Genomic DNA, 20790 nt, shown 5'->3' with positions numbered 1-20790 from the left:
CAAAACACTGTGGTTAGACCTACCACGTAGATAGACGCCCATACAGAGGAGTCGACACTCAGAGACCAAAAAGCGTTGTGGAAAGAAGCTGCATTTTTCCGCTCCGCGTCTCTCTCTCTCTCTCTCTCTCTCTCTCTCTCTCTCTCTCTCTCTCTCTCTCTCTCTCTCTCTCTTTCTCGGGATTACGAATGTCCCGTTTTAATGTAATTGATATTTTGGTAGACGATGGTCACTCATATTCTTTAACTGTTTAATTCCTTAGTAAATGTGTCTGAGTTATCTGAACAGTGTATTTTATTAAGTGTGTGTGTAATGGCCCTGGTTAAAGACACGAAGCATTTGGTACCAAGGTATTGTAATATAGTTATTGGGTTTCAGTGCACTGAAAATAATATCTGCAGTGGTTATATGTAAAGATACCTTTTCACTTTTTAATATTTTTCGTGTTATATGTTTTATGCTTTATCTTTTGAAGAATTTTTCTTTTATGCATATATGTGATGTATTTGCTATTGCCTTAACTTTTGCTTTACATTTTTTTGATATTTAATCTTTTGCAGAGTATATTTCTGTGTCTTTTGTATCCACATTTTAATATGATTGATTTATTTGCCTTATTTTGTTTAACACGTGGGAATTAATTTACTTACAGTATATTTCCTTTCAATCAAGTTTTGTTATTTAACAATTTAAATCTTTCTTGAATAATTTTTGATGAATTAATAAATTAATTTCTGATTTAATTTTGACTGATGATTAATTCAGATTTAATCCAATTTTGTTTTGTTTCGAGTAATAATAGATTTCCCTGAGACTGTTAAATGTCATGTATAATCTTTGAATTTAGAAATAAATTTTTGTATTTAAAATATTATATCAGAGTTTCATTCATTGACCCACCAGTAATTTTGATTTGAATTAGGGATAGAGTGGTAAGTGAGATGTTTTCCTTCAAGTAATTGAAGTGAGCTCGAACCAGGAAATGAAATAAATAGAAATACTTGAACTTTATAATGTTAATGGAGTGATGCCCTTAGATTTTACCTCACACCTGTTTAACGAACTTTATCTGCTTTCTTTCATGATTGATAAGTTTTATAAGGGATCACTGTTGCCTTTAGAGAAATCAGTCGTCTTGTATGTGTGATGAGGGTTCAGGTGTCTGGCTTTTGTGAGGTAACTATAATTGTTGAATAAATGGTAAGTTTGGTAATCAAATATCAAGCACTTAGATACCAGGTTTGATTTAAAGAACAGACACTGGACACTCCGGGGTCACCATATATAAATGGTGCACTAGACTCTGGGACAAGCACTTAGATATCAGGTTTGATTTGAAGAACAGACACTGGACACTTCGTCACATATATATATATACATGTCTATATATACATATGCATATACGTATATATATATATGTATATTTGTCACTTTTACAAGATACACATGTAATTGTAATAGCCACAATGCCCGCTTCTCAAATTCTCCGTGCTTTTTTTGGATGCGCTTGTCACTACAAAGCCATAAGATCCAAGTGCAAGAATTATGAAGAAATTGTGATGTTCGGTAGCAGGAAACGAATCCAGGTCCCCTATTCAGAACGAGGTGTCATTGTCGACCTGACCACGAGATTAGGGGACCCGGGTTTGTTTCCTGCTACTGGACATCATGATCTCTTCATATTTCTTGTACTTGGATCTTAAGGCTTTGTAGTGACAAGTATTATATAAAAAAGTGCAAAGAAAACTCCCAGTTAAGAGACCACTGTGGCTTTTACAATTACATTTTATATATATATATATATATATATATATATATATATATATATATATATATATATATATATATATATATATATATATATATAAATACGTCTGAATTTAGAATTACCATGTATATCCAGTTATAAGGTGTGATGAAAGAAAGATCGCTTCAAGATGGAACTAGGTCGAGCGCTCAGTTGCAAAATCATTGCATTCAGCAAATAGTTCGGTTACTTCAGCTGTTTGGCTTGATGAACACACAATATTGGCTCTGATATGTGAAACAGCCGACCGAGATGGTATGCGAGTACGTAAGTTCGTGCGTTAGAAAATATAGATTGTGTGTCTAATTCTGCCCAAAAGTAAGTCTGATCGATTATTAGCGAAGCAAGAGCGGTATTGTCCAGACGTAGCTTTGTGTGTTTCCAATCTCTTAGAAACTGGCAGTTAAGGTAAAGTTCAGACTTTTCTTTTTTCTGTGAGCACTGTGAAATTGTGAATTTTACCATATTCAAGACACGTATGAATTTGTGGAGAGTTGGACATAACCATTTATGTCACTTTAATATTCTATTTTATTGTGTTTTGTTTAACGTTCATTAACCATGCATTTTAAACTTTTCATTATTATGTTTTGCACTTGTATATTTGTGGGAGATTACGATTTTGCTTAATTCTTCGACAGATGTCTGTGGAATTGCTGTGGTTATAGAGAAGGACACTGCAATCTTTGCAATGTGGTTATTTCTCATGTGGTTGACTTTAAGACTAGACGTATAATGTCTAAGATGGAGTGTGTGGGAGTTTTGGGTGTAAAGACTTTTCAGTCATAGTAAGACTTTTAGTCAGAGTAAGATTAAATCTCGAGTTAGACTATTTTGACTTGATAATTCATTTATTATGCATTTTTAATCTTTTCTTTGTTAATTCTTTACTTGTTGGTTTTTGTTTGTTAATAAATCTATTTTTGTAGGAAAGATTGTGTTTCCTTAGAATATCCATTCTTTTTGAGGATGATGTTCGAGAGAGAGAGAAATCTGTGTGCTGTGAGAGAGAGAGAGATGTGCTGAGAGAGGGAAATATGTGAGCGGAGTCCGAGAGAGGGGATCTGTAGGTAGAGTGATAGGGAGAGGGGAGGAGGAAGGGTCGCGATTACCATGTTTCCTGAAGATAGGCTGCAAGGCCCGTTACGTAGCACTTCAAAGAAGTGTTGAGTCTGTTGGGGGGGTATAACAGATTAATTTGGTGGCAGCGGTGTGCAAAAGTTTAATTTGGTGGCAGCGGTTAAAAATTTTATTGGTTAAAAGTAGGAATTAAATAGATTGATTAGGTAATTCAGTCAGGAGAAATAGGCTAATTGATAACACTGCGCCTCGGGCACTCGCTGATAACTGCAAAACCAAGATCAGTGTTGAGATCTCGAGCGATGGGAGAACTATATGCCGAGAATTACGCGTTAATATGGTGAATTTTTTTTTCTATTTAAGCATTCGGGAGTGGTGAATTGTGAAAATAGGTCTGGGTGATATGTAGAGTAGTTTGGGCTTAAGAAAACACCCAGATGAGTGTGAATAGTGGCGATTGTGAATTAATTAAGTGTATGGTGACTTGGCAAGATCGAAGCGAAGTTGAACACCTTCCATCGGCTTTCAAGTGACAGCTTCCCATTCTCGTAAGTCTCTGTTTTCTGTTTTTTGAGATTGTTCTATTTCGCCTTTTCTTTTTCTTTCATGTTATTACGATTGGGGCGTGCGATCATTCACAAAATGTCTGACTCAGACGCAGGTACGTCACAATCAATTGTGACTCATAAGCTGACGAACTTCAAGGCAAGCATTACAAACTTTAAAGGCTTAGTTGACAGGAAGTTGACTCAGAGTATTGAAATATTTATAGAATCAGTAGAAAATTATCTGACGTCTAAGAAAATTACAGATGGCGCCGAAGCTTTAACAGAAGCAAAAGCTTTCTTAGACTTAGACAAAGGGGATATTGGAGAACGAGCACGCAGTTTTGGGTTCAGAAAGTGTAAAACTTGGAAAGAACTTCAGGAATTTTTATGTGCATCATATGGCGGGATCGACTGTGAATGCGTTGTTCGGAATTTACGAGCTCTTATCAGAACTAGGAAAGGTAATGATTCATTAATCACGTACAGTGCTCGCTTATTTCATGCAGTAGGTGAGATAAAGAAATCTATGGGAAACTCTCCATGGGTAAATGGAAATAATATCTCCTTAGATAATTTTGAAAAATTGCTACACTTTGCCTGCCTTTTAACGTTGGTCCCAGATGTAATTATAGATAGTTTTGATAAAAGAATTGATCAGAATACAGATGAATCCTTTTTGTTTGCACAGATTAATAAAAATATATCAAAATGTCCGACGCTGGACAGTAGTTTTGTGAAGGGAGGTGCTAAAATTTCAGCAGCAGTTTCAAAACCACAGAATAATGCTAGTACCTCACATCTAGGAAACGATGCAGGAGTGAAGACGTGTGCGCGGGTGGAATCGAAGAAAACCTCAGAGAGATCAGTCACAACGATTCGTTGTTTTAACTGTGATAAGGTAGGACATAGTAAGTCAAATTGCAGAGTGAGATATTGTTCAGCTTGCAAATCTTCAGACCATGGGTGGAAATTTTGCCCAGCCACAAAGAATAGAGATTATTCAGGGAAATCATGGGGTGGTTTTACTAGATATGACAGAAGAATTCCTCATGATGCAAGTTCTAGGTACACAAAGGAACATCAAAATTTTCACAAGATAAGTTTGAAGATGGACACAGGATAATGAGCAATCAGGTCTTAGACTCACCAGAACCTAGGCCGATTGTATGTGGTTTTTCTAATGGCATTGAAATTTCTATCTTCATTGATTCTGGCAGCTCATTTAACCTGATAGATTCTGATTTTTTTCACTCAAAGTTTCCAGAGTGTAAATTAATCCCTACTAATGAGACAGTGTGTGATGTACAGGCGAGAAGATTGAATATCTTAGGTTCGTCATTTCTTACGCTTTGTATCGGTGAAAAGACAATAATAGAACCATTTTTGGTCATAGAAGGATTAGCCTTAGGTGAAATGGTTTTGCTAGGACACCCTTCTTGTATGCAACATAACATCAACATTCTTATGGGAATTAAGGGGATTACAATAGGTGAGCCAGGTTGTTTCGTTCCATATAGAAACATGGAAAAAAGTTGTGAGAAACCCAAGACGCAGACTGCGACATGTGTAACACATTCATTAGAGGATGAAGACATTCCGCAAGTCTTTCAAAGGATTTTTGTTAGAAGATATTGAATTGCACCCGCGAGTTCCTACATTAATTAAAGTGTCGATGAAAGAGAAAAATTTACCTTTTCAAGTGTGCGTTGTTGAGGGAACCGAGAAATTCAAAGACGTTGTAAGTATGGTATCAGTAAATGAAGTTTCAGTTGCAGGCGTAACTGCAGTAGAATTGGTAAGCTATCAGGATTCAGTGAAAAAATATCACAAGGGTACTTATGTAATTGATTTTGAAGAGTTTAAGGAAGAACATAAGTTAGTGAGTTTTTGTGGAGACGGTAATATGTTTCCCAACGAGGAGCTACAATTCAGAAGTCAAGTCCTTCACGAACATTTGGCTAAAGCTGATTATTCCGAGTATTCAGATAAAGTAGAGAAAGTGTTGAAAGAATATTTAGATATTATTGCTTTGAAGGGAGATAAGCTAGGGGTTACAGATGTTTTAGAACATTCAATCCGCCTAGAGAAAGGTACAAATCCCATATATATTCCAGCGTATCGAATTCCTTTTAAGATCAGAGAAGAAGTAGAAAAAGAAGTTCAGAAGTGGGAGTCGGAAGGTATTATTAGGCCCAGTTCCTCGCCTTTTAATTTTCCTTTACTAGCGGTCCCAAAGAAAGACGGTAGCATTAGAGTATGCGTAGACTTTCGTAAATTGAACGAAAAGACATGCCCAGATAGCTACCCTGTAGCTTGTTTGCCTGATTTGTTTGTTGAAATCGGTGGCAAGAATATATATTCGTCTATAGATCTCATGCAGGGATTTTTGCAAGTTCCAATAAGAATAGTCGTAAATTTATTTACTAGGGGTCTGGTGGTCAACACAGTACTTCATGGTTTATTAGGAAAGTCGGTATTTGTGTACATGGATGACATTCTCATATGCACAGATACAATCGAAGAACATCTAAAGGTGTTAAAAGAAGTCCTCAAGCGATTACGGTTCGCTGGGTTAAAGGTCAAATTGGCTAAATGTGAGTTTCTGAAGAAAGAAATTGTTTATCTAGGTCATGTTATCTCTAAAGAAGGAGTCAGAGTGAATGATGACAAAGTTAAGGCTATCGTGAGTTTTCCAGTTCCTAAAACCAGGAAGCAGATTCGTTCATTCCTAGGTATGTCGGGTTTCTTTCGCCGTTTCGTGTGGAATTTTTCTACAATAGCGTCTCCACTGACAGATCTATTAGCAGAAGACGTTAAATTTGTTTAGGGTGACAGTCAGCAATTAGCTTTTGAGAAGCTTAAGAATGCTTTAGTGAACCCACCTGTTTTGAAGTTTCCAGATTTTAGTCAACCGTTCACCTTGGTGACTGACGCGAGTCAGGAAGGTATAGGTGCGTGTTTGATGCAGAAATTTGAGGGAAAATTACATCCAATTGCTTTTTATAGCAAAAAGTTCAAAACACGTGGTAGTAACGAAAGGCTGATGTCAGTTGTGGACAAGGAGGCTTTCACAGTCGTCTCTAGCCTTGTTCATTTCAAGATGTTGTTGATGGGAAATAAAGTTGAGATTTTTACAGATCATCAACCGTTGCTAGAGCTTTTTAATAAGCCAAATTTATCGCCCAAGAGAGCACGTTGGTTTTTGACATTGAGAGATTTTGATGCAAGCCTCAAATACATTGAAGGTAAGCATAATGTGGTTGCAGATGCATTGAGCAGATATTTTCCGGTTGAGGATGAGGGAGTACATACCGAATCCTGTGCGGAAGACGAGAGTAGACATTTGGTGTCTCATGTCTCGGATACTAGTAGTTCTGAGATATCTCATGTAGGGGACAAACACGTTCCTATAGTGCATACTTCGGAGAGAAATAGGATGTCGGCAGTCTCGGAAGAGATTGTTGTTCGTGATGTTGAGGGAAACGCTGTGTGTTATATTACTGGTGAAAATGTCACTTGGGACATACCCTTGCTCGAAGAGAAGCAAGATGAAGATAAATTATTATCAGATGCTAAGGCATTTCTCAGAGGAGTTTCACCGAAGAAAGGGTATAAGTTGCCTTTTTCTGGACTAGAATTGGAGCATAATTTATTAGTTAGGAAAGTTAAGTATAACTTACAAAGTAGTCTAAGTATGGGTGAAACTACACAAATCATTGTGCCAGAGAGTCTAGTACCACAAGTTCTAGATATTGTACATTGTAAATTTGGTTCTCCTCATTTAGGTGTTGACAAGACGTATGAAAACGTCAGGTCAAAGTTCTTTTGGAAAAATATGTTTTCCGCAGCAGAGGCCTTTTTGAAGAATTGCGCTATTTGCAATGCGAATAAGCCGGCGACGACGGTGTCGTGTCGCTTGGGTTCATATCCCATACCAAATAGGCCGTTTCGGAGAGTGCATATGGATATTCTGGGTAACTTCTCAGAATCTGCTTATGGGTATAGACATTTATTAGTGGTTGTTGATGAGTTTACTCGCTTTGTCGAGATTTTCCCGCTGAAATTCAAGTCAGCTGAGGAAGTAGCTATAGCGTTCTTTAAGGGGATAATTTGTAGATATGGTGTCCCTGAATGTCTGCTCACAGACAATGGTAGGGAATTTATTAATAAGACTTTAGAGGGTCTTGCTAATTTACTGGGAATAAAGAAGGTATCTATAATCCCGTATAGGCCAGAAGCGAACGGGTTATGTGAGAGGGCGAATCGGAAAATAATCGAGGCCTTACGCATGACAGTGGGCGGTTCCGATACATATTGGGACAGATCTTTGGATGAAGTGCGATATAGTATCAACACTATGGCGAATGACACAATTAAGATATCTCCAGCAGAAGCTTTGTATGGGTACAAGTTGAAAGGACCTTTTGATTTGTTACCAGAGCAAGTTAAGGGCGATGTTACGGTTACTTCGTTGATAAATACAGCAAGAGAAAGATTTGCACGTATTAGTAAAGAACTTGAACTTAGTTCGCGCGCAATGGTAGAGAAGAGTAACGCTAAATCGCGGGGAGTAGCTATTTCCATGGGTGATAGAGTGTTTGTTAAAGTGAATGTTCGGAATGATCCGAATTATAAATTAAGTCCAAAGTTCCATGGACCTTTTGAGATTGTAGAGATCAAAAAAGGGAATAGATTTGTAATAAAGGATGTAAATACTGGTGTGACGAAGTTGACCCATATTTCAAAGTTGAAGAAAGTTGGGATGTAATGGAACATTTGTATATAGTTAGAGGGATAAATGGGTTGATATTTGTATATATATGATATTTATTGTTTTTTTTTTTTTTTGTCTCGTGTTCATTCTAGATGAAATAGAGAATAAGAGAACTTTGCCAGTCTCTTTAACTAGATTAATGAAAGAAGTGAGAATAACATTAGATAGAGTTGATAAAGGGATAGATAAAACGTTAGAATGGATTCCTGACGTTACTCCAGGAAATTCACCTTCTGTAGAGAAAAGGAGACGTAAAAGAGCAGCACCTTTAGTTCTTCTAGGTGTTGGTGTGATTGCTGCGATTGGAGCGATGTCCATTGGAAGTTTAGTCAAAGTAGCAGAAGTTCAAAGAGATCTAATAGCTCAGGGGAAACAGTTAAATCAGTTGCAAGAAAGTAATGAGAAATTGAGAAGTGGTTTTGAAACAATTAGACATTCTTTGAATGATTTGTCAGTTACAGTAGAAGGTTTGAAAGAAGATCTTGATGTGACAATAGCACTTCTTACGATCCAACATACTTTTCTTAGTACTGAGAAAGAAACTGATTCCTTAAGGATAGAAGTGCAAATGCAAATAAAAGCAATTATTGCTGCAGCAGATGGTCGTGTGTATGGTGATGTATTACCTTTAGGATACCTAGAAAATGTTCTAAGGAATTCCGCTTATCTACATGGGGCGAAAGTATTATTCACGGGAGGAGATTTGTATTTATATTATAATGTTTTGAGGGTGAGATTGTCTGATCGGGGATTAATAGTATACGTTCCTGTCAGTGCCATGAAACCGTTTCTTAGTTTTGTTATTAGACCTTTTCCGAGTGCTTTTGGAGACTTAATAGTGACATGGGATGGATTAGAGATCATGTTCATTTTAGGAGATCAATATCAAGGTTCGGGAGTTGATTATAAGACAGGTTGTACCTTAGTTAGGGAGAAGTATGTGTGTGACAGTAATGTTTTCCAGTTGCGAGTTGTATCTGTGGGTGGTTGTGAATTGTCGTTAGTTTGTAGACAGACACCGACAGAATGTGACTTTATACAGTTTCCACGTGAATACCACATAATCTCCACCAGAACTCTTACTGCCGTATACTGCAAAGAATGTCCTGTTACGATGATGTGCCAGGGTAACAAGTCGACGTCATTCATTCTTCAAGGATCTAAGCTGTTTGATGTTTCATGCCGTGTGGTATCAACAGACTTCCTCGTAATTATCCGTGCTGTGTTCAACAGTTCCGAGAAGATATTTATGCGTCATATGCGTAATGATCATGATGTAGTTCCAGTGCCTACAACAGTAGTACCAATAACTATTCCACCATTAGAAGAAGATGATCCAATAATGATCGAGTATCAGAAATACGTCTTACCTTCTATATTGATAATCTTAGTGGCTATTTTACTGATAATTCTTATTGTGGGGGTAGTAAAGCTTATTTGTGCTTGTAAGACTACATGCAAGGGCTCTAAGAAAACGACCCCAGTGACTTTGCAAGTACTTCATGAGAGCAGTACTTAAAACTGCAGTGCAGTAGACATTGCTAATTGAGCATAGCTCTATTTGTTATGTTTTATACGTATGCTTTTGTTTTAGTTCGCCATTAAGAGAGCGAGACGCTCTTATGGGGTGGCCGAGCACTATATAAGGAAATACGTCTGAATTTAGAATTACCATGTATATCCAGTTATAAGGTGTGATGAAAGAAAGATCGCTTCAAGGTGGAACTAGGTCGAGCGCTCAGTTGCAAAATCATTGCATTCAGCAAATAGTTCAGTTACTTCAGCTGTTTGGCTTGATGAACACACAATATTGGCTCTGATATGTGAAACAGCCGACCGAGATGGTATGCGAGTACGTAAGTTCGTGCGTTAGAAAATATAGATTGTGTGTCTAATTCTGCCCAAAAGTAAGTCTGATCGATTATTAGCGAAGCAAGAGCGGTATCGTCCAGACGTAGCTTTGTGTGCTTCCAATCTCTTAGAAACTGGCAGTTAAGGTAAAGTTCAGACTTTTCTTTTTTCTGTGAGCACTGTGAAATTGTGAATTTTACCATATTTAAGACACGTATGAATTTGTGGAGAGTTGGACATAACCATTTATGTCACTTTAATATTCTATTTCATTGTGTTTTGTTTAACGTTTATTAACCATGCATTTTAAACTTTTCATTATTATGTTTTGCACTTGTATATTTGTGGGAGATTACGATTTTGCTTAATTCTTCGACAGATGTCTGTGGAATTGCTGTGGATATAGAGAAGGACACTGCAATCTTTGCAATGTGGTTATTTCTCATGTGGTTGACTTTAAGACTAGATGTATAATGTCTAAGATGGAGTGTGTGGGAGTTTTGGGTGTAAAGACTTTTCAGTCATAGTAAGACTTTTAGTCAGAGTAAGATTAAATCTCAAGTTAGACTATTTTGACTTGATAATTCATTTATTATGCATTTTTAATCTTTCCTTGTAGGAAAGATTGTGTTTCCTTAGAATATCCATTCTTTTTGAGGATGATGTTCAAGAGAGAGAGAAATCTGTGTGCTGTGAGAGAGAGAGAGATGTGCTGAGAGGGGAAATATGCGAGCGGAGTCCGAGAGAGGGGATCTGTAGGTAGAGTGATAGGGAGAGGGGAGGAGGAAGGGTCACATTACCATGTTTCCTGAAGATAGGCTGCAAGGCCCGTTACGTAGCACTTCAAAGAAGTGTTGAGTCTGTTGGGGGTATAACACACACACACACACATATATATATATATATATATATATATATATATATATATATATATATATATATATATATATATATATATATATATATATATATATATATATATATATATATATATATATATATATATATATATATATATATATATATATATATATATATATATATATATATATATATATATATATATATATATATATATATATATATATATATATATATATATATGTATGTATATATATATATATATATATATATATATATATATATATATATATATATATATATATATATATATATATATATATATATATATATATTATATATATATATATATATATATATATATATATATATATATATATATTGTATATATATTGCTATAAGTATTCACTTCTTTGCAGCCCTCTATGCTAACTTGTAGAGAACAACACAAAGAAACAGGGAGCATTTTAAGGAGTGGCTCCCTGTTAATTAAGTCTTGCCATTAAATTCGTCAGGGTCAGTACTTTCCCTCACTGAGCCTCTTCAAAGCACTTTCCTTAATCTGTTTTATGACTTTCACTGGCCGAAAGACACTTCTTCCTGAAATGAATCCTTCTTTCCTGATGTCCACCAGAATGGCCTACAGCAGGAATTAACAGGACTTGTCCGTAACAGCCAGGACACCTGAATTGCTCAGGGCGATGAACACCGGCAGGAAACTGAGGCCATATAAGCACGATCCTGGGTCAACAACAGCAGAAGCAGCCAGAACACTGACCCAGTGACATGCCACTGTGTCCCCCATGTCGCTGAGTTATGCTCATCTGTCTTTGTCTGGCTGATCACCTTACCAACCAAGTGCTATCTTCAAGTGCCACGTGTAGAAAGTCCCACTCGTCTGAGAGCCATTTATTTTGCAACCAAGGATCTTTGCTTAAGGAATGAGGTACTGTGCAGTGGAGAGTGTTTGGTCATTTATCTTATACTCTTATCTCATTTCATTTTCCTTTTCCCTTGCATTGTGCTAAACCCTGAATTTTGTCAGTAATCACTTATCAGTGTAAAGAATAATTTAACTGAACATAGCTTGCCATTACTCCTCGAACCTTCAGCATTCCCTTGTAATAATTAGATTGTGTTTTGGCCTAACCAGTGATCATGTTCCTTTCTCCATATATTACAGAAAGGGTGTGTGAAACGCTGTAGGACCATCTGTATCCACTGTGCCCCTTCGTCTATCAATCAAAATATTCCTGAGTGTAATTTTATTGCATTTTACTCCATATTTGAGAGGCACTAGTAATCTTGTCACTTGTATAATTTAACTTGAAAGTGCCCCGAGACCTGTTACTTAATCTTCTGATTTATGTAAATACATTCAATTAACTTAGACCTGGAATTTCTTTCCTGAGTCCTTCCATTTACTTGAATTATAATTCTCTTTACATTCACTTATTGTATGACGTATTGGTTCCCAGTTAGATGTGTTAACTTCAAAGGTAAGAACTTGCAATCAAACCAACACTTGGTGTATATATATATATATAATTTTTTTAAAGTTCTTACTTGGCCTTCTTACTGTATTCCTTGTTCAGGGGTCCAATCTGGGGTCTAGCTCTTGAACAGGGGGACTTACTAATACCTTGAGTTTCTGACTGCAATTGCTAGGTCAGGCAGGAAACTTTATAGAAAAAACAGTTGGGCTGAAGGCCGTGCTTCGACAAGGGGCTTTGCAAATAAACACTTAGGTTTACTTTAAATGGAATATATTTACAATTAAACCTGTCAGTCAGAAGACTGGGGAATGATAGGCAGATCCAACAGGGGCTGCCATGTGGTTAGTTATGCTACCACTGTTAAAAAATTAAATAGTCTGTGATTAATCTTCTTGAAAGGGATATTGAAGAATTGATTGCAGTGGCCTTTTCACTGTAAGAAGCACAAGGCAAGTCAATGTTTCCACAGCCGATGTACTGTCTTATAACGTAGTGATGGAGGGGCCTCGTCGAATTTCACCAGTTCTGGAGGGATGAGTTTAATGGAAAATGCACAGGTAATGCGACTGGGTGGTCGAAAGGTGACCACTTGGAGGGGTCAGCTCAATAAGGAGCATGCAAGGGGTTGTGTGTGGGTCTGCTACAGGCGGGTTTCTGAGAGCTATGGCTGCTGTTTCTCGTCTTATATGACCTCGGGGGCTTATTTTCTTGCTCCTAACAGAGGTTACTGGGATCGTAAGACGGTGGTTCAGTCACCTCGTTTTCAATGTTGGGATCTTCCTGGTGACTTCAGGCAACCCATGTTCGCCAGTTTTTATGGGGAACTCAACCTTTCTGGTGGATTTTTGGCAGGCTTCGTCTTCATTTGCCTTTTAACTGAAAAGAGGTAATTCAAGCAGTCACCAGGTCTTTAGAAAAGATAAACAGAGGCACCAAAAAAGGGGATCATGGAGAGAAATTTACAGAAGGGGTGAGTTTCTCATGCCCTCCTCAGTTAGGTACCAGTGTGAAATTACATTATTTTGGGGTGCAAGGCAGTTTGGAGGTTTGGGTTTGCTTTGGAAGTGGTTTCCCACTTAACAATATATATATATATATATATATATATATATATATATATATATATATATATATATATATATATATATAAAATATATGTATTTACTACATATTTATGAATATTATATGTATTTACTTATATATTTATGTATATATTATATACTGATATATACATTATATTATTATATATATATATTATATATAATATATATATATATATATATATATATATATATATATATATATATATATATATATATATATATATATATATATATATATATATATATATTCAAAAAGACAAGACGTTACTTTGGACACCAATATTTATGAGTTACCTGTTGCAATGTTTGTCAGCAAGATGCAACTGGATGACAGATAGTCATAAATTTCAATAAGCTGAACAGCTACTGGTTGGCAAGAGACCGAAGGGGTTGAATGTCAAGAAAAAACTGACTGCCAGCAGTGCTGGTGACGACGACCAAATCGTCATTGCGAAGAATAAAACCCAACCTAACCTGATTTAATCAACACTTACTTCTATTCTGTCACAGTAAAGTGCAAAACCTGGGCCAATGCTCGTTATTATGGAAATAAAAGCTCTTACCTCGCACTCCCACTGCAAGATGGGCCACTTCCCTGACTCTATCTCGCTGTCGGGAACGTCGTAGTAAGTGCGGGTGTGGCCGCTGCTAATAATTTCTTCACCTGCCTTCAGAGGATAGTTTTTTTCGGAGGCGAACTTCTTTGGGTGGAACCACTTGGGCCAGATGTGTGAACCTGCGACAAATTGGACACTGGTTTCTCTTGGTATGGGGTCGACGGGCATCCACAGTGAACACACCTGGAACAATAGTTATTATTACTATTATTATTATTGTTATTATCATAATGATAAATACATTAAATAGGAATAAACCGATTTCAGTTTATATAACAAATACCAAATAACAATAAATGAAACTGAAGGTGTAGTTAAAAATTAACAGTAACTAACCTGAATGTGTCACAAGTAATAGAAAAATAAATAACTGACGAAAAGAAAGAATACTTGGGCGTACACCCCAGCAACAGAACTTGAAGCATAGGTAGTAGGTTGGCCAAGGTACCAACTACCTATTGAGGTACTACCACTAGAGTGACTAAGGCCTTTCTGAGGCTGGCCAGTACCGTCTCTTGTTGGACCCCTCTCTGGTCACAGACTTTTTCTATGCCTGTACCAGCTCAGAACAGTCTGGCATATTCGCTATATATCTTTTGCTGTTGAGACAGACTTGACAACACTGGACGTCATACACTTCTTACCCTTTTTGATCTGTTCTTTTCATGTTGTGTAGAGGAGATTCACTAACCTGGTAGGCGTCTCTTAGGGGAGAAGGCCACTCCAAAATACACTGTTCTTCAGTCTTGGACGGTGTCATAGCCTTTGTACCAGGGACTTCTACTGTCTTGGATTAGGGTTCCTTTGCTTGTGGGTACACTCAAGCACAATTTCTGTCAGTTTCTTCTTCCTCTTCCTCATGTTTTGCAAATGGTTTGCAGGGCAGGCTTTGTAGAACGGCCAAGGATAACACGCGGTTTAGCAAGTGGTACCCTACCCTTATCATTTTTTTTCATCTTTATCAATAAATTCGTTTTGAAAACCACCACTACTGTCCTTCCACTCTTCAATGTCTGGCAAAACATGAGATGTACTTGTCCTTATTGGGTGCACCGGCTCCTCCCAGTTAACCAGTTTCATTTTCATGGGCATACACTTTTCAGTATTGATTTTACTAGTACATATTGTTCCTTTTATGATTTTTATTAAGTTTGCAGATATTCATTTATGCTTGTTTTACATATTGTTACTTCTTTCTGGTGATACTGAACTTAATCATGGACCACAGACTCAATCACGGAAATGTATTTTATATAGCAATTCCCATGGATCATATAAGAATGAAAAGGAATTGGATGCTTCTGCTAAGTTTGATATCCTCTTTTGTTTTGAAACTCTTGTGTCTGATTTGCAACATATTTCAGAATTGATGATTCCAGGGTTTAAGAAGCCCATTTAACACAAGCATAATGCCATTCCAAGGGCCTGTGGAATGGCTCTGTATATTAGAGAGGGTTTCTCCGCCTCTCATAGGCCACTGCATGAGTGTGTATGACATGAAACACAGTGGTTCAAGTCTGTGGAAGACTAATATGAACCCAGATTTGGATGACTCTCTTCATGGCTGCTTGCTTACCAAAAATGCAACAGTTCAGGCTTCTTACATTTTCATTGGTGATGACAATGCTCATCACACTGACTGGCTGAGCTCAATTACTGCCACAGATAATCATGGTGTTGCTGCTTTAGATTTCTCCAATATTTCTGGTTGTGAGCAGTTTAGATATGAACCCATGCACAAATCTAGTGACTGCTTTGACTTTGTATTCACAGATGTTACAGGGATTGTATCTTGTTGAGTAGGTTTATGTGAGAACAATCGTTTGCTGTCTTTGGTGGGTTGTTGCCTCCTTACTTTTTTGTTTTCTTTGCAGTAGGGGTTGACATCTGTCTCGATGTCTTCGAGAGCGTCAGTCAAGTTTGGAATAGCAGCGGGTCAGGTTCTCGACAGCAGAGCAGCTTGGAGTTTTAGAAACAGCAGGTATTAGGTACCTGTTGTCCTCTGCAGCTTGAGGATGGTTTGATGGCCAAACCATGGATATTAGTGGAGCGGAGTCGTTCCTGTTGGGCAGCAGATCTGCTGTCACATTGATTATGTCGTCATCATCTGTATTTTCGGATCTGTTCCTGTTAACAGTCATGGACTGTTTCGATGGTGGCTCGGCGGATTGTCTAATGGTGTTCATCCTCTTTCACCTTTGATGTTTGGTCTTGATATCTATACGAAGATTGTCTGTTGTGTTTTTGTGCTGCACGAGGTTGTACTGGTATTATTTATACTGTTGTATAGGTATTATTTATGCTGCTTTAGTATTATTCATGATCATGTGTTGCTTAATTATTTATGCTATTACTTTTGTATTATGTTTGATGCTGCTTGATCATATTGTTTATGCTGTCTGTTTTGTTTATATCTTGTGATGTAGCCAAAGTGTTGTTCACTCATAATGTTTACTGTTTTGTTAATTTAATGTGATGGTCTTTCATAAAGTTACTTTGGTTTAGCTACATCAGTGTTATTTTGTTTTGGAATTGACTCCTGTTATGAATTTGATGTATTTATATTTTGATGGACTCATTATGGTATTTAACTAAGTCTTTTATTATTTTGAATCTTTGCTGCTGGTAATTATATTTCATTTATGGTAATATTGAGTATGTAATTTATTTGATTTATTTTGAACCAGACCTGACTCATTGTAAATATGTAAATATCTTATTGTAATAAATTAATTTTAGGGTCATTTCTTTGTTTTTTTTTCTGTTCCTTCCCCCCGCCCCTCCCCCGCTTTGCTCGTCACCTCTCGTCAGCCATTTCAGCCCAATTGTTTGTCTGCATTTCGAACCTGTTGATCTCGAGGTAGCGTGATCATAACAGTTTGCCAGTTGGTTCATCTGATCATCATGCAGATAGATCAGGTTGTTCCTGCTGTTAGTTTTTCAAGAAAGGGATACTCTAAATCCAAGGTCAATTGGGATGGTATTCGCTGTGATCTGATTGAGCTCAAGTGGAGTGATATTCTTAAAAGTAAAATTATTATTGAATGTTTAAATGATCACCTTAACACCATTATTGAGAGGAGAATTCCTTCTAAAATTGTCAAGTTTTGTTTTAAAGGTAAGCCATGGTTTAATGCTGTATGTAATCTTGCCTACCAGGAAAAACAAGAAGCTGATCATTTATAGAGGAACAATCAATTGGACTTTTTGTGGCATAATCTCACTGAGCTTAGAAGTCAAGCCCAGGTGTTCTATGGGAGAGCCGAGAGAGCTTAAAATGGGGGTTTGAGGGGGAGCTTGCTCTCTAGCAGTGATGGCCATAAATGGTGGTTTACCCTCAAGTCACCACTCTTTGGAGGTGATTCAAGAATGCCTCCCCTTGCAGGAGGTAATACAATTGCTGTATATTGCCGTGAACAGAAGACGGAACTTTTAGCTCAAGTCTTTGTGAGCAAGCAGTGTGGTGAGTCCAAAATGTTGTCTCAGTCATGCTTTCCAGTGCCTAAGTTGTGTTCAATGGTCCTCAGGTCCAGAGAAGTCAAAACTTGCTTCTGGGCTTTGACAGTTTGGGTAGTTTAGACCCTTTTGAAGAAAGATTGTTGACTTCATTGCCCCTAGGATTACTACTAGTTTCAAAAGCTTAGTTGGATTTGCAAGTTGTCCTTGTGTTTGGAGGAAGGGAAACATTGCTGTATTGCCTAATGGACTGTGTCCATCCTCATACCCCTCTGAATATAGGTCGATTAATTACCTGTTTTATCTAATGTTTTTTAGAACTGCTCTCTAAGCATCTTTGTAGGTTTGTTGAAGATAATAACCTGGTACCAGTATTACAGTTTGAGTTTTGTAAAGGCCTTGTTACTTGCGATGCACTCATGTCAATAGCTACTGTCTTGCAGAGAGCTCCTTATAAGATGCAGAGGCATGCATAGTTGGTCTAGAGTTTAACACACCTTTTGACCATGTGCATCATGAAGCTCATATCTACAAGCTAAGATTATTGGGAATTCGTGCATCTTTTATTTATATTTTAAATGAATTTTCATAGGCAGAATCTAAAGAGCCTGTGCTGCTGGCCAGTAGCCTACAGTGTAAAGTCCCCGCTCAACGGGTTTTCTATAGTGAACCTCCTGTTTTCTATGGTGCCTTTCCCATGACCTTAGGTCACACTAAATAGCCATATTTTATCTATGTAAAATTGTATCTGTTACTTATTCATTTGTGCCTGTTTACGTTGTACATGTGTCAGAATATTATTGTGTCCATTCTTGTAATTTTATTTTTACATGTTATTTGTATTTACCTGTCCTGTTTCACATTGAGAACAATGGACCTTGGGACACCTGTATCCTATTGTATGTCTTTGTATGACGTCTGCACGCCGCTTTATAAGCGGCCTGCTCTCTCAATAAAATAGCAGTACATGTCCTGCTCCTCTCTTCTTTAGCACCTCTCGCAGTGGTGACCCCGGAGTGGTTCCCGTAGCCATTAGCGGACCCATATGGCGACCTAGTTTTGGCTCCATGAACTACCCATGCCCCTAGCGTACTAAACATGGCACTTTTAACAGAGCGTTCGGGCATACCAATTCTCGTCGGCAGATCACCGGCATCATTAGTGGACCCACACGGCACGCTCCCAAGCGTGTATTGATGCGAGTGTAACCCACTCCAAGTGAGAGTGCAGAAACGAGTATGGACGCGGACATTTCCTCCCACATACAAATAACCACGAACTTCGCGGACTCTGATGTCTCCCTTGTGCAAAACCCGCTCGTGCCCTCCCCCACGCCAAGGCTCGCGCGCTCCTCCACACCGGTACCTGCTCCTCGTGTGCTGCCTGTCCTGATGGACCAAGCCAGGTCCGCCCTTGCCATAAAGCTGTCTCCCTTCACGTACAGCAACCCACCATCATGGCTCTACAGGGTCGAGGGGCAGTTCAGGCTGGCAGGACTTACAGACGAGGTGTTGCAGGTAGACGCTGTGACAAACGCCCTCCCGGAAGAGGTCTACAGGAAAATCGCCCCATGGGTATCTGTCGCATGTCCCACCACCTACCAAAAGCTGAAGGCCTCTCTTGTTGAGCACTGCTCCCTGCCCGTCTCCGAGAGGGCCGCCCGCAACCTTGACCTCACCAACAACCCCCGCCATGACCAGAACCTCTGGGAGACATGGAATGTGATCCAGGACCTCCTCGTCCCACCCGGGAAGGACAGCACCAGCAGGCAGTCGGAGATAAGCCTGTCGAGGGAGATCTTCCTCCGTCAGTTCCTCCTGGAGGTTCAGACCCAGATACTCGAGCCTTATACCCTGCCGCTCGACGACCTGATCGGGACGGCGCAGCAGCTAACGGACTCCACGAGGGCAGCGAAGCGAGCATCCATGCCCGCACACCCCATCAGCTCCCTCCAGCCGGAGGAGGCCACGGAAGGGGGGATAAGCGCTGCCACCAGGAGGCGGCCAACCTATCGCCAGAAGAAGCAACCGCTGGGGCCTTGCTACTACCACCAGCGGTATGGCAAGGACACCCGGAACTGCCAACCCCCCTGCTCTTTTGCCCATCCAAAAAATGGAGGAGGTGGCGGCCAACAGCACAGGCCGCCTTGGCAGCAGAGGAACCCAGGAGCCCGGAACCAGTAGGTTTTTACATCTGCGACACCAACTCCGGCAGGATGATGCTGATCGACACTGGGGCCGTACGATCAGTCTTCCCACAATCCAGAGAGGACCACAAACACCCGCCGGACCCGGCTGCCTCCTTAACGGCTGCCAACGGGTCCCCCATCCTCTCCTACGGCACCAAGCTCCTGTCAATCTCCATCCTTGGCCGGAGGTACAACTGGAATTTCATAGTCACGGACGTAAGGACCAGACTCCTGGGCGCGGATTTCCTCGCCCACTTTGGCCTGGCAGTCGACATCGGTCACAGGCGCCTGATGGACACTGACTCCTGCCAGTCCCTTCCTCTGGCGACAGACCCCAGCGCGCCCGCCATCTGCTCCGTCGCCCCGCACTAGTACGCCCAGCTACTGAAGGAGTTCCCCGACATCTTCAAGCCTGAACTGTGTCAGGTGCCTGGGGCCCCTGCCAAGCACGGAATCTACCACCACATTAAAGCAAAGTGGCCCCCAACGCATGCAAAGTTTCGGAGGCTTCCCCGTCAGCGACTTCAGGAGACTAAGGATGCTTTTGCCGAGATGGAGCATACGGGCATATGCAGGAAGGCCTCCAGCCCATGGGCCTCCCCCCTCCACATGGTGCAGAAACTGGACGGCTCCTGGAGACCCTGCAGCGACTACAGGAGGCTCAACCTCGCAACGGAACCAGATCACTACCCCCTTCCAAACATACAAGATCTCACTGCCTCTTTCCATGGGGCCAAAATATTTTCTAAATTAGATCTGTTGAAGTCCTACTTTCAGGTATCAGTAGCTCCAGAGGACATCCCCAAAACCACCATCATCACGCCCTTCGAATCCTACGTCTTTGCCTTCTCCACCTTCGGCCTGAGAAACGCAGGGGCAACCTTCCAAAGACTGATGGACAGCATCCTGGGGGACCTGAACTTCTGTGTCTGTTATGTAGATGACATTCTGATTTTTTCCAGATCCCAAAAGAACACCTGCAACACATCCGGAAGGTCCTGCAGCACCT

The 20790-nt window shown here is 39.4% G+C and overlaps 1 protein-coding gene across 1 annotated transcript in view; it reads right to left on the bottom strand.

The window, feature by feature from the left end:
- LOC136831340 (uncharacterized) overlaps positions 1-20790 on the bottom strand; it is an 88278-nt gene that overhangs the window by 32452 nt on the left and 35036 nt on the right. The window contains exon 5 of the mRNA XM_067091636.1: positions 14084-14320. Within this exon, the coding sequence (XP_066947737.1) occupies positions 14084-14320 (237 nt within the window). The remainder of the gene's footprint in view (positions 1-14083; positions 14321-20790) is intronic.

This window comes from Macrobrachium rosenbergii, chromosome 48 (genome assembly GCF_040412425.1).
Source record: "Macrobrachium rosenbergii isolate ZJJX-2024 chromosome 48, ASM4041242v1, whole genome shotgun sequence".
NCBI lineage: Eukaryota > Metazoa > Arthropoda > Malacostraca > Decapoda > Palaemonidae > Macrobrachium > Macrobrachium rosenbergii.
This window is presented reverse-complemented; position numbering and strand designations above follow the sequence as displayed.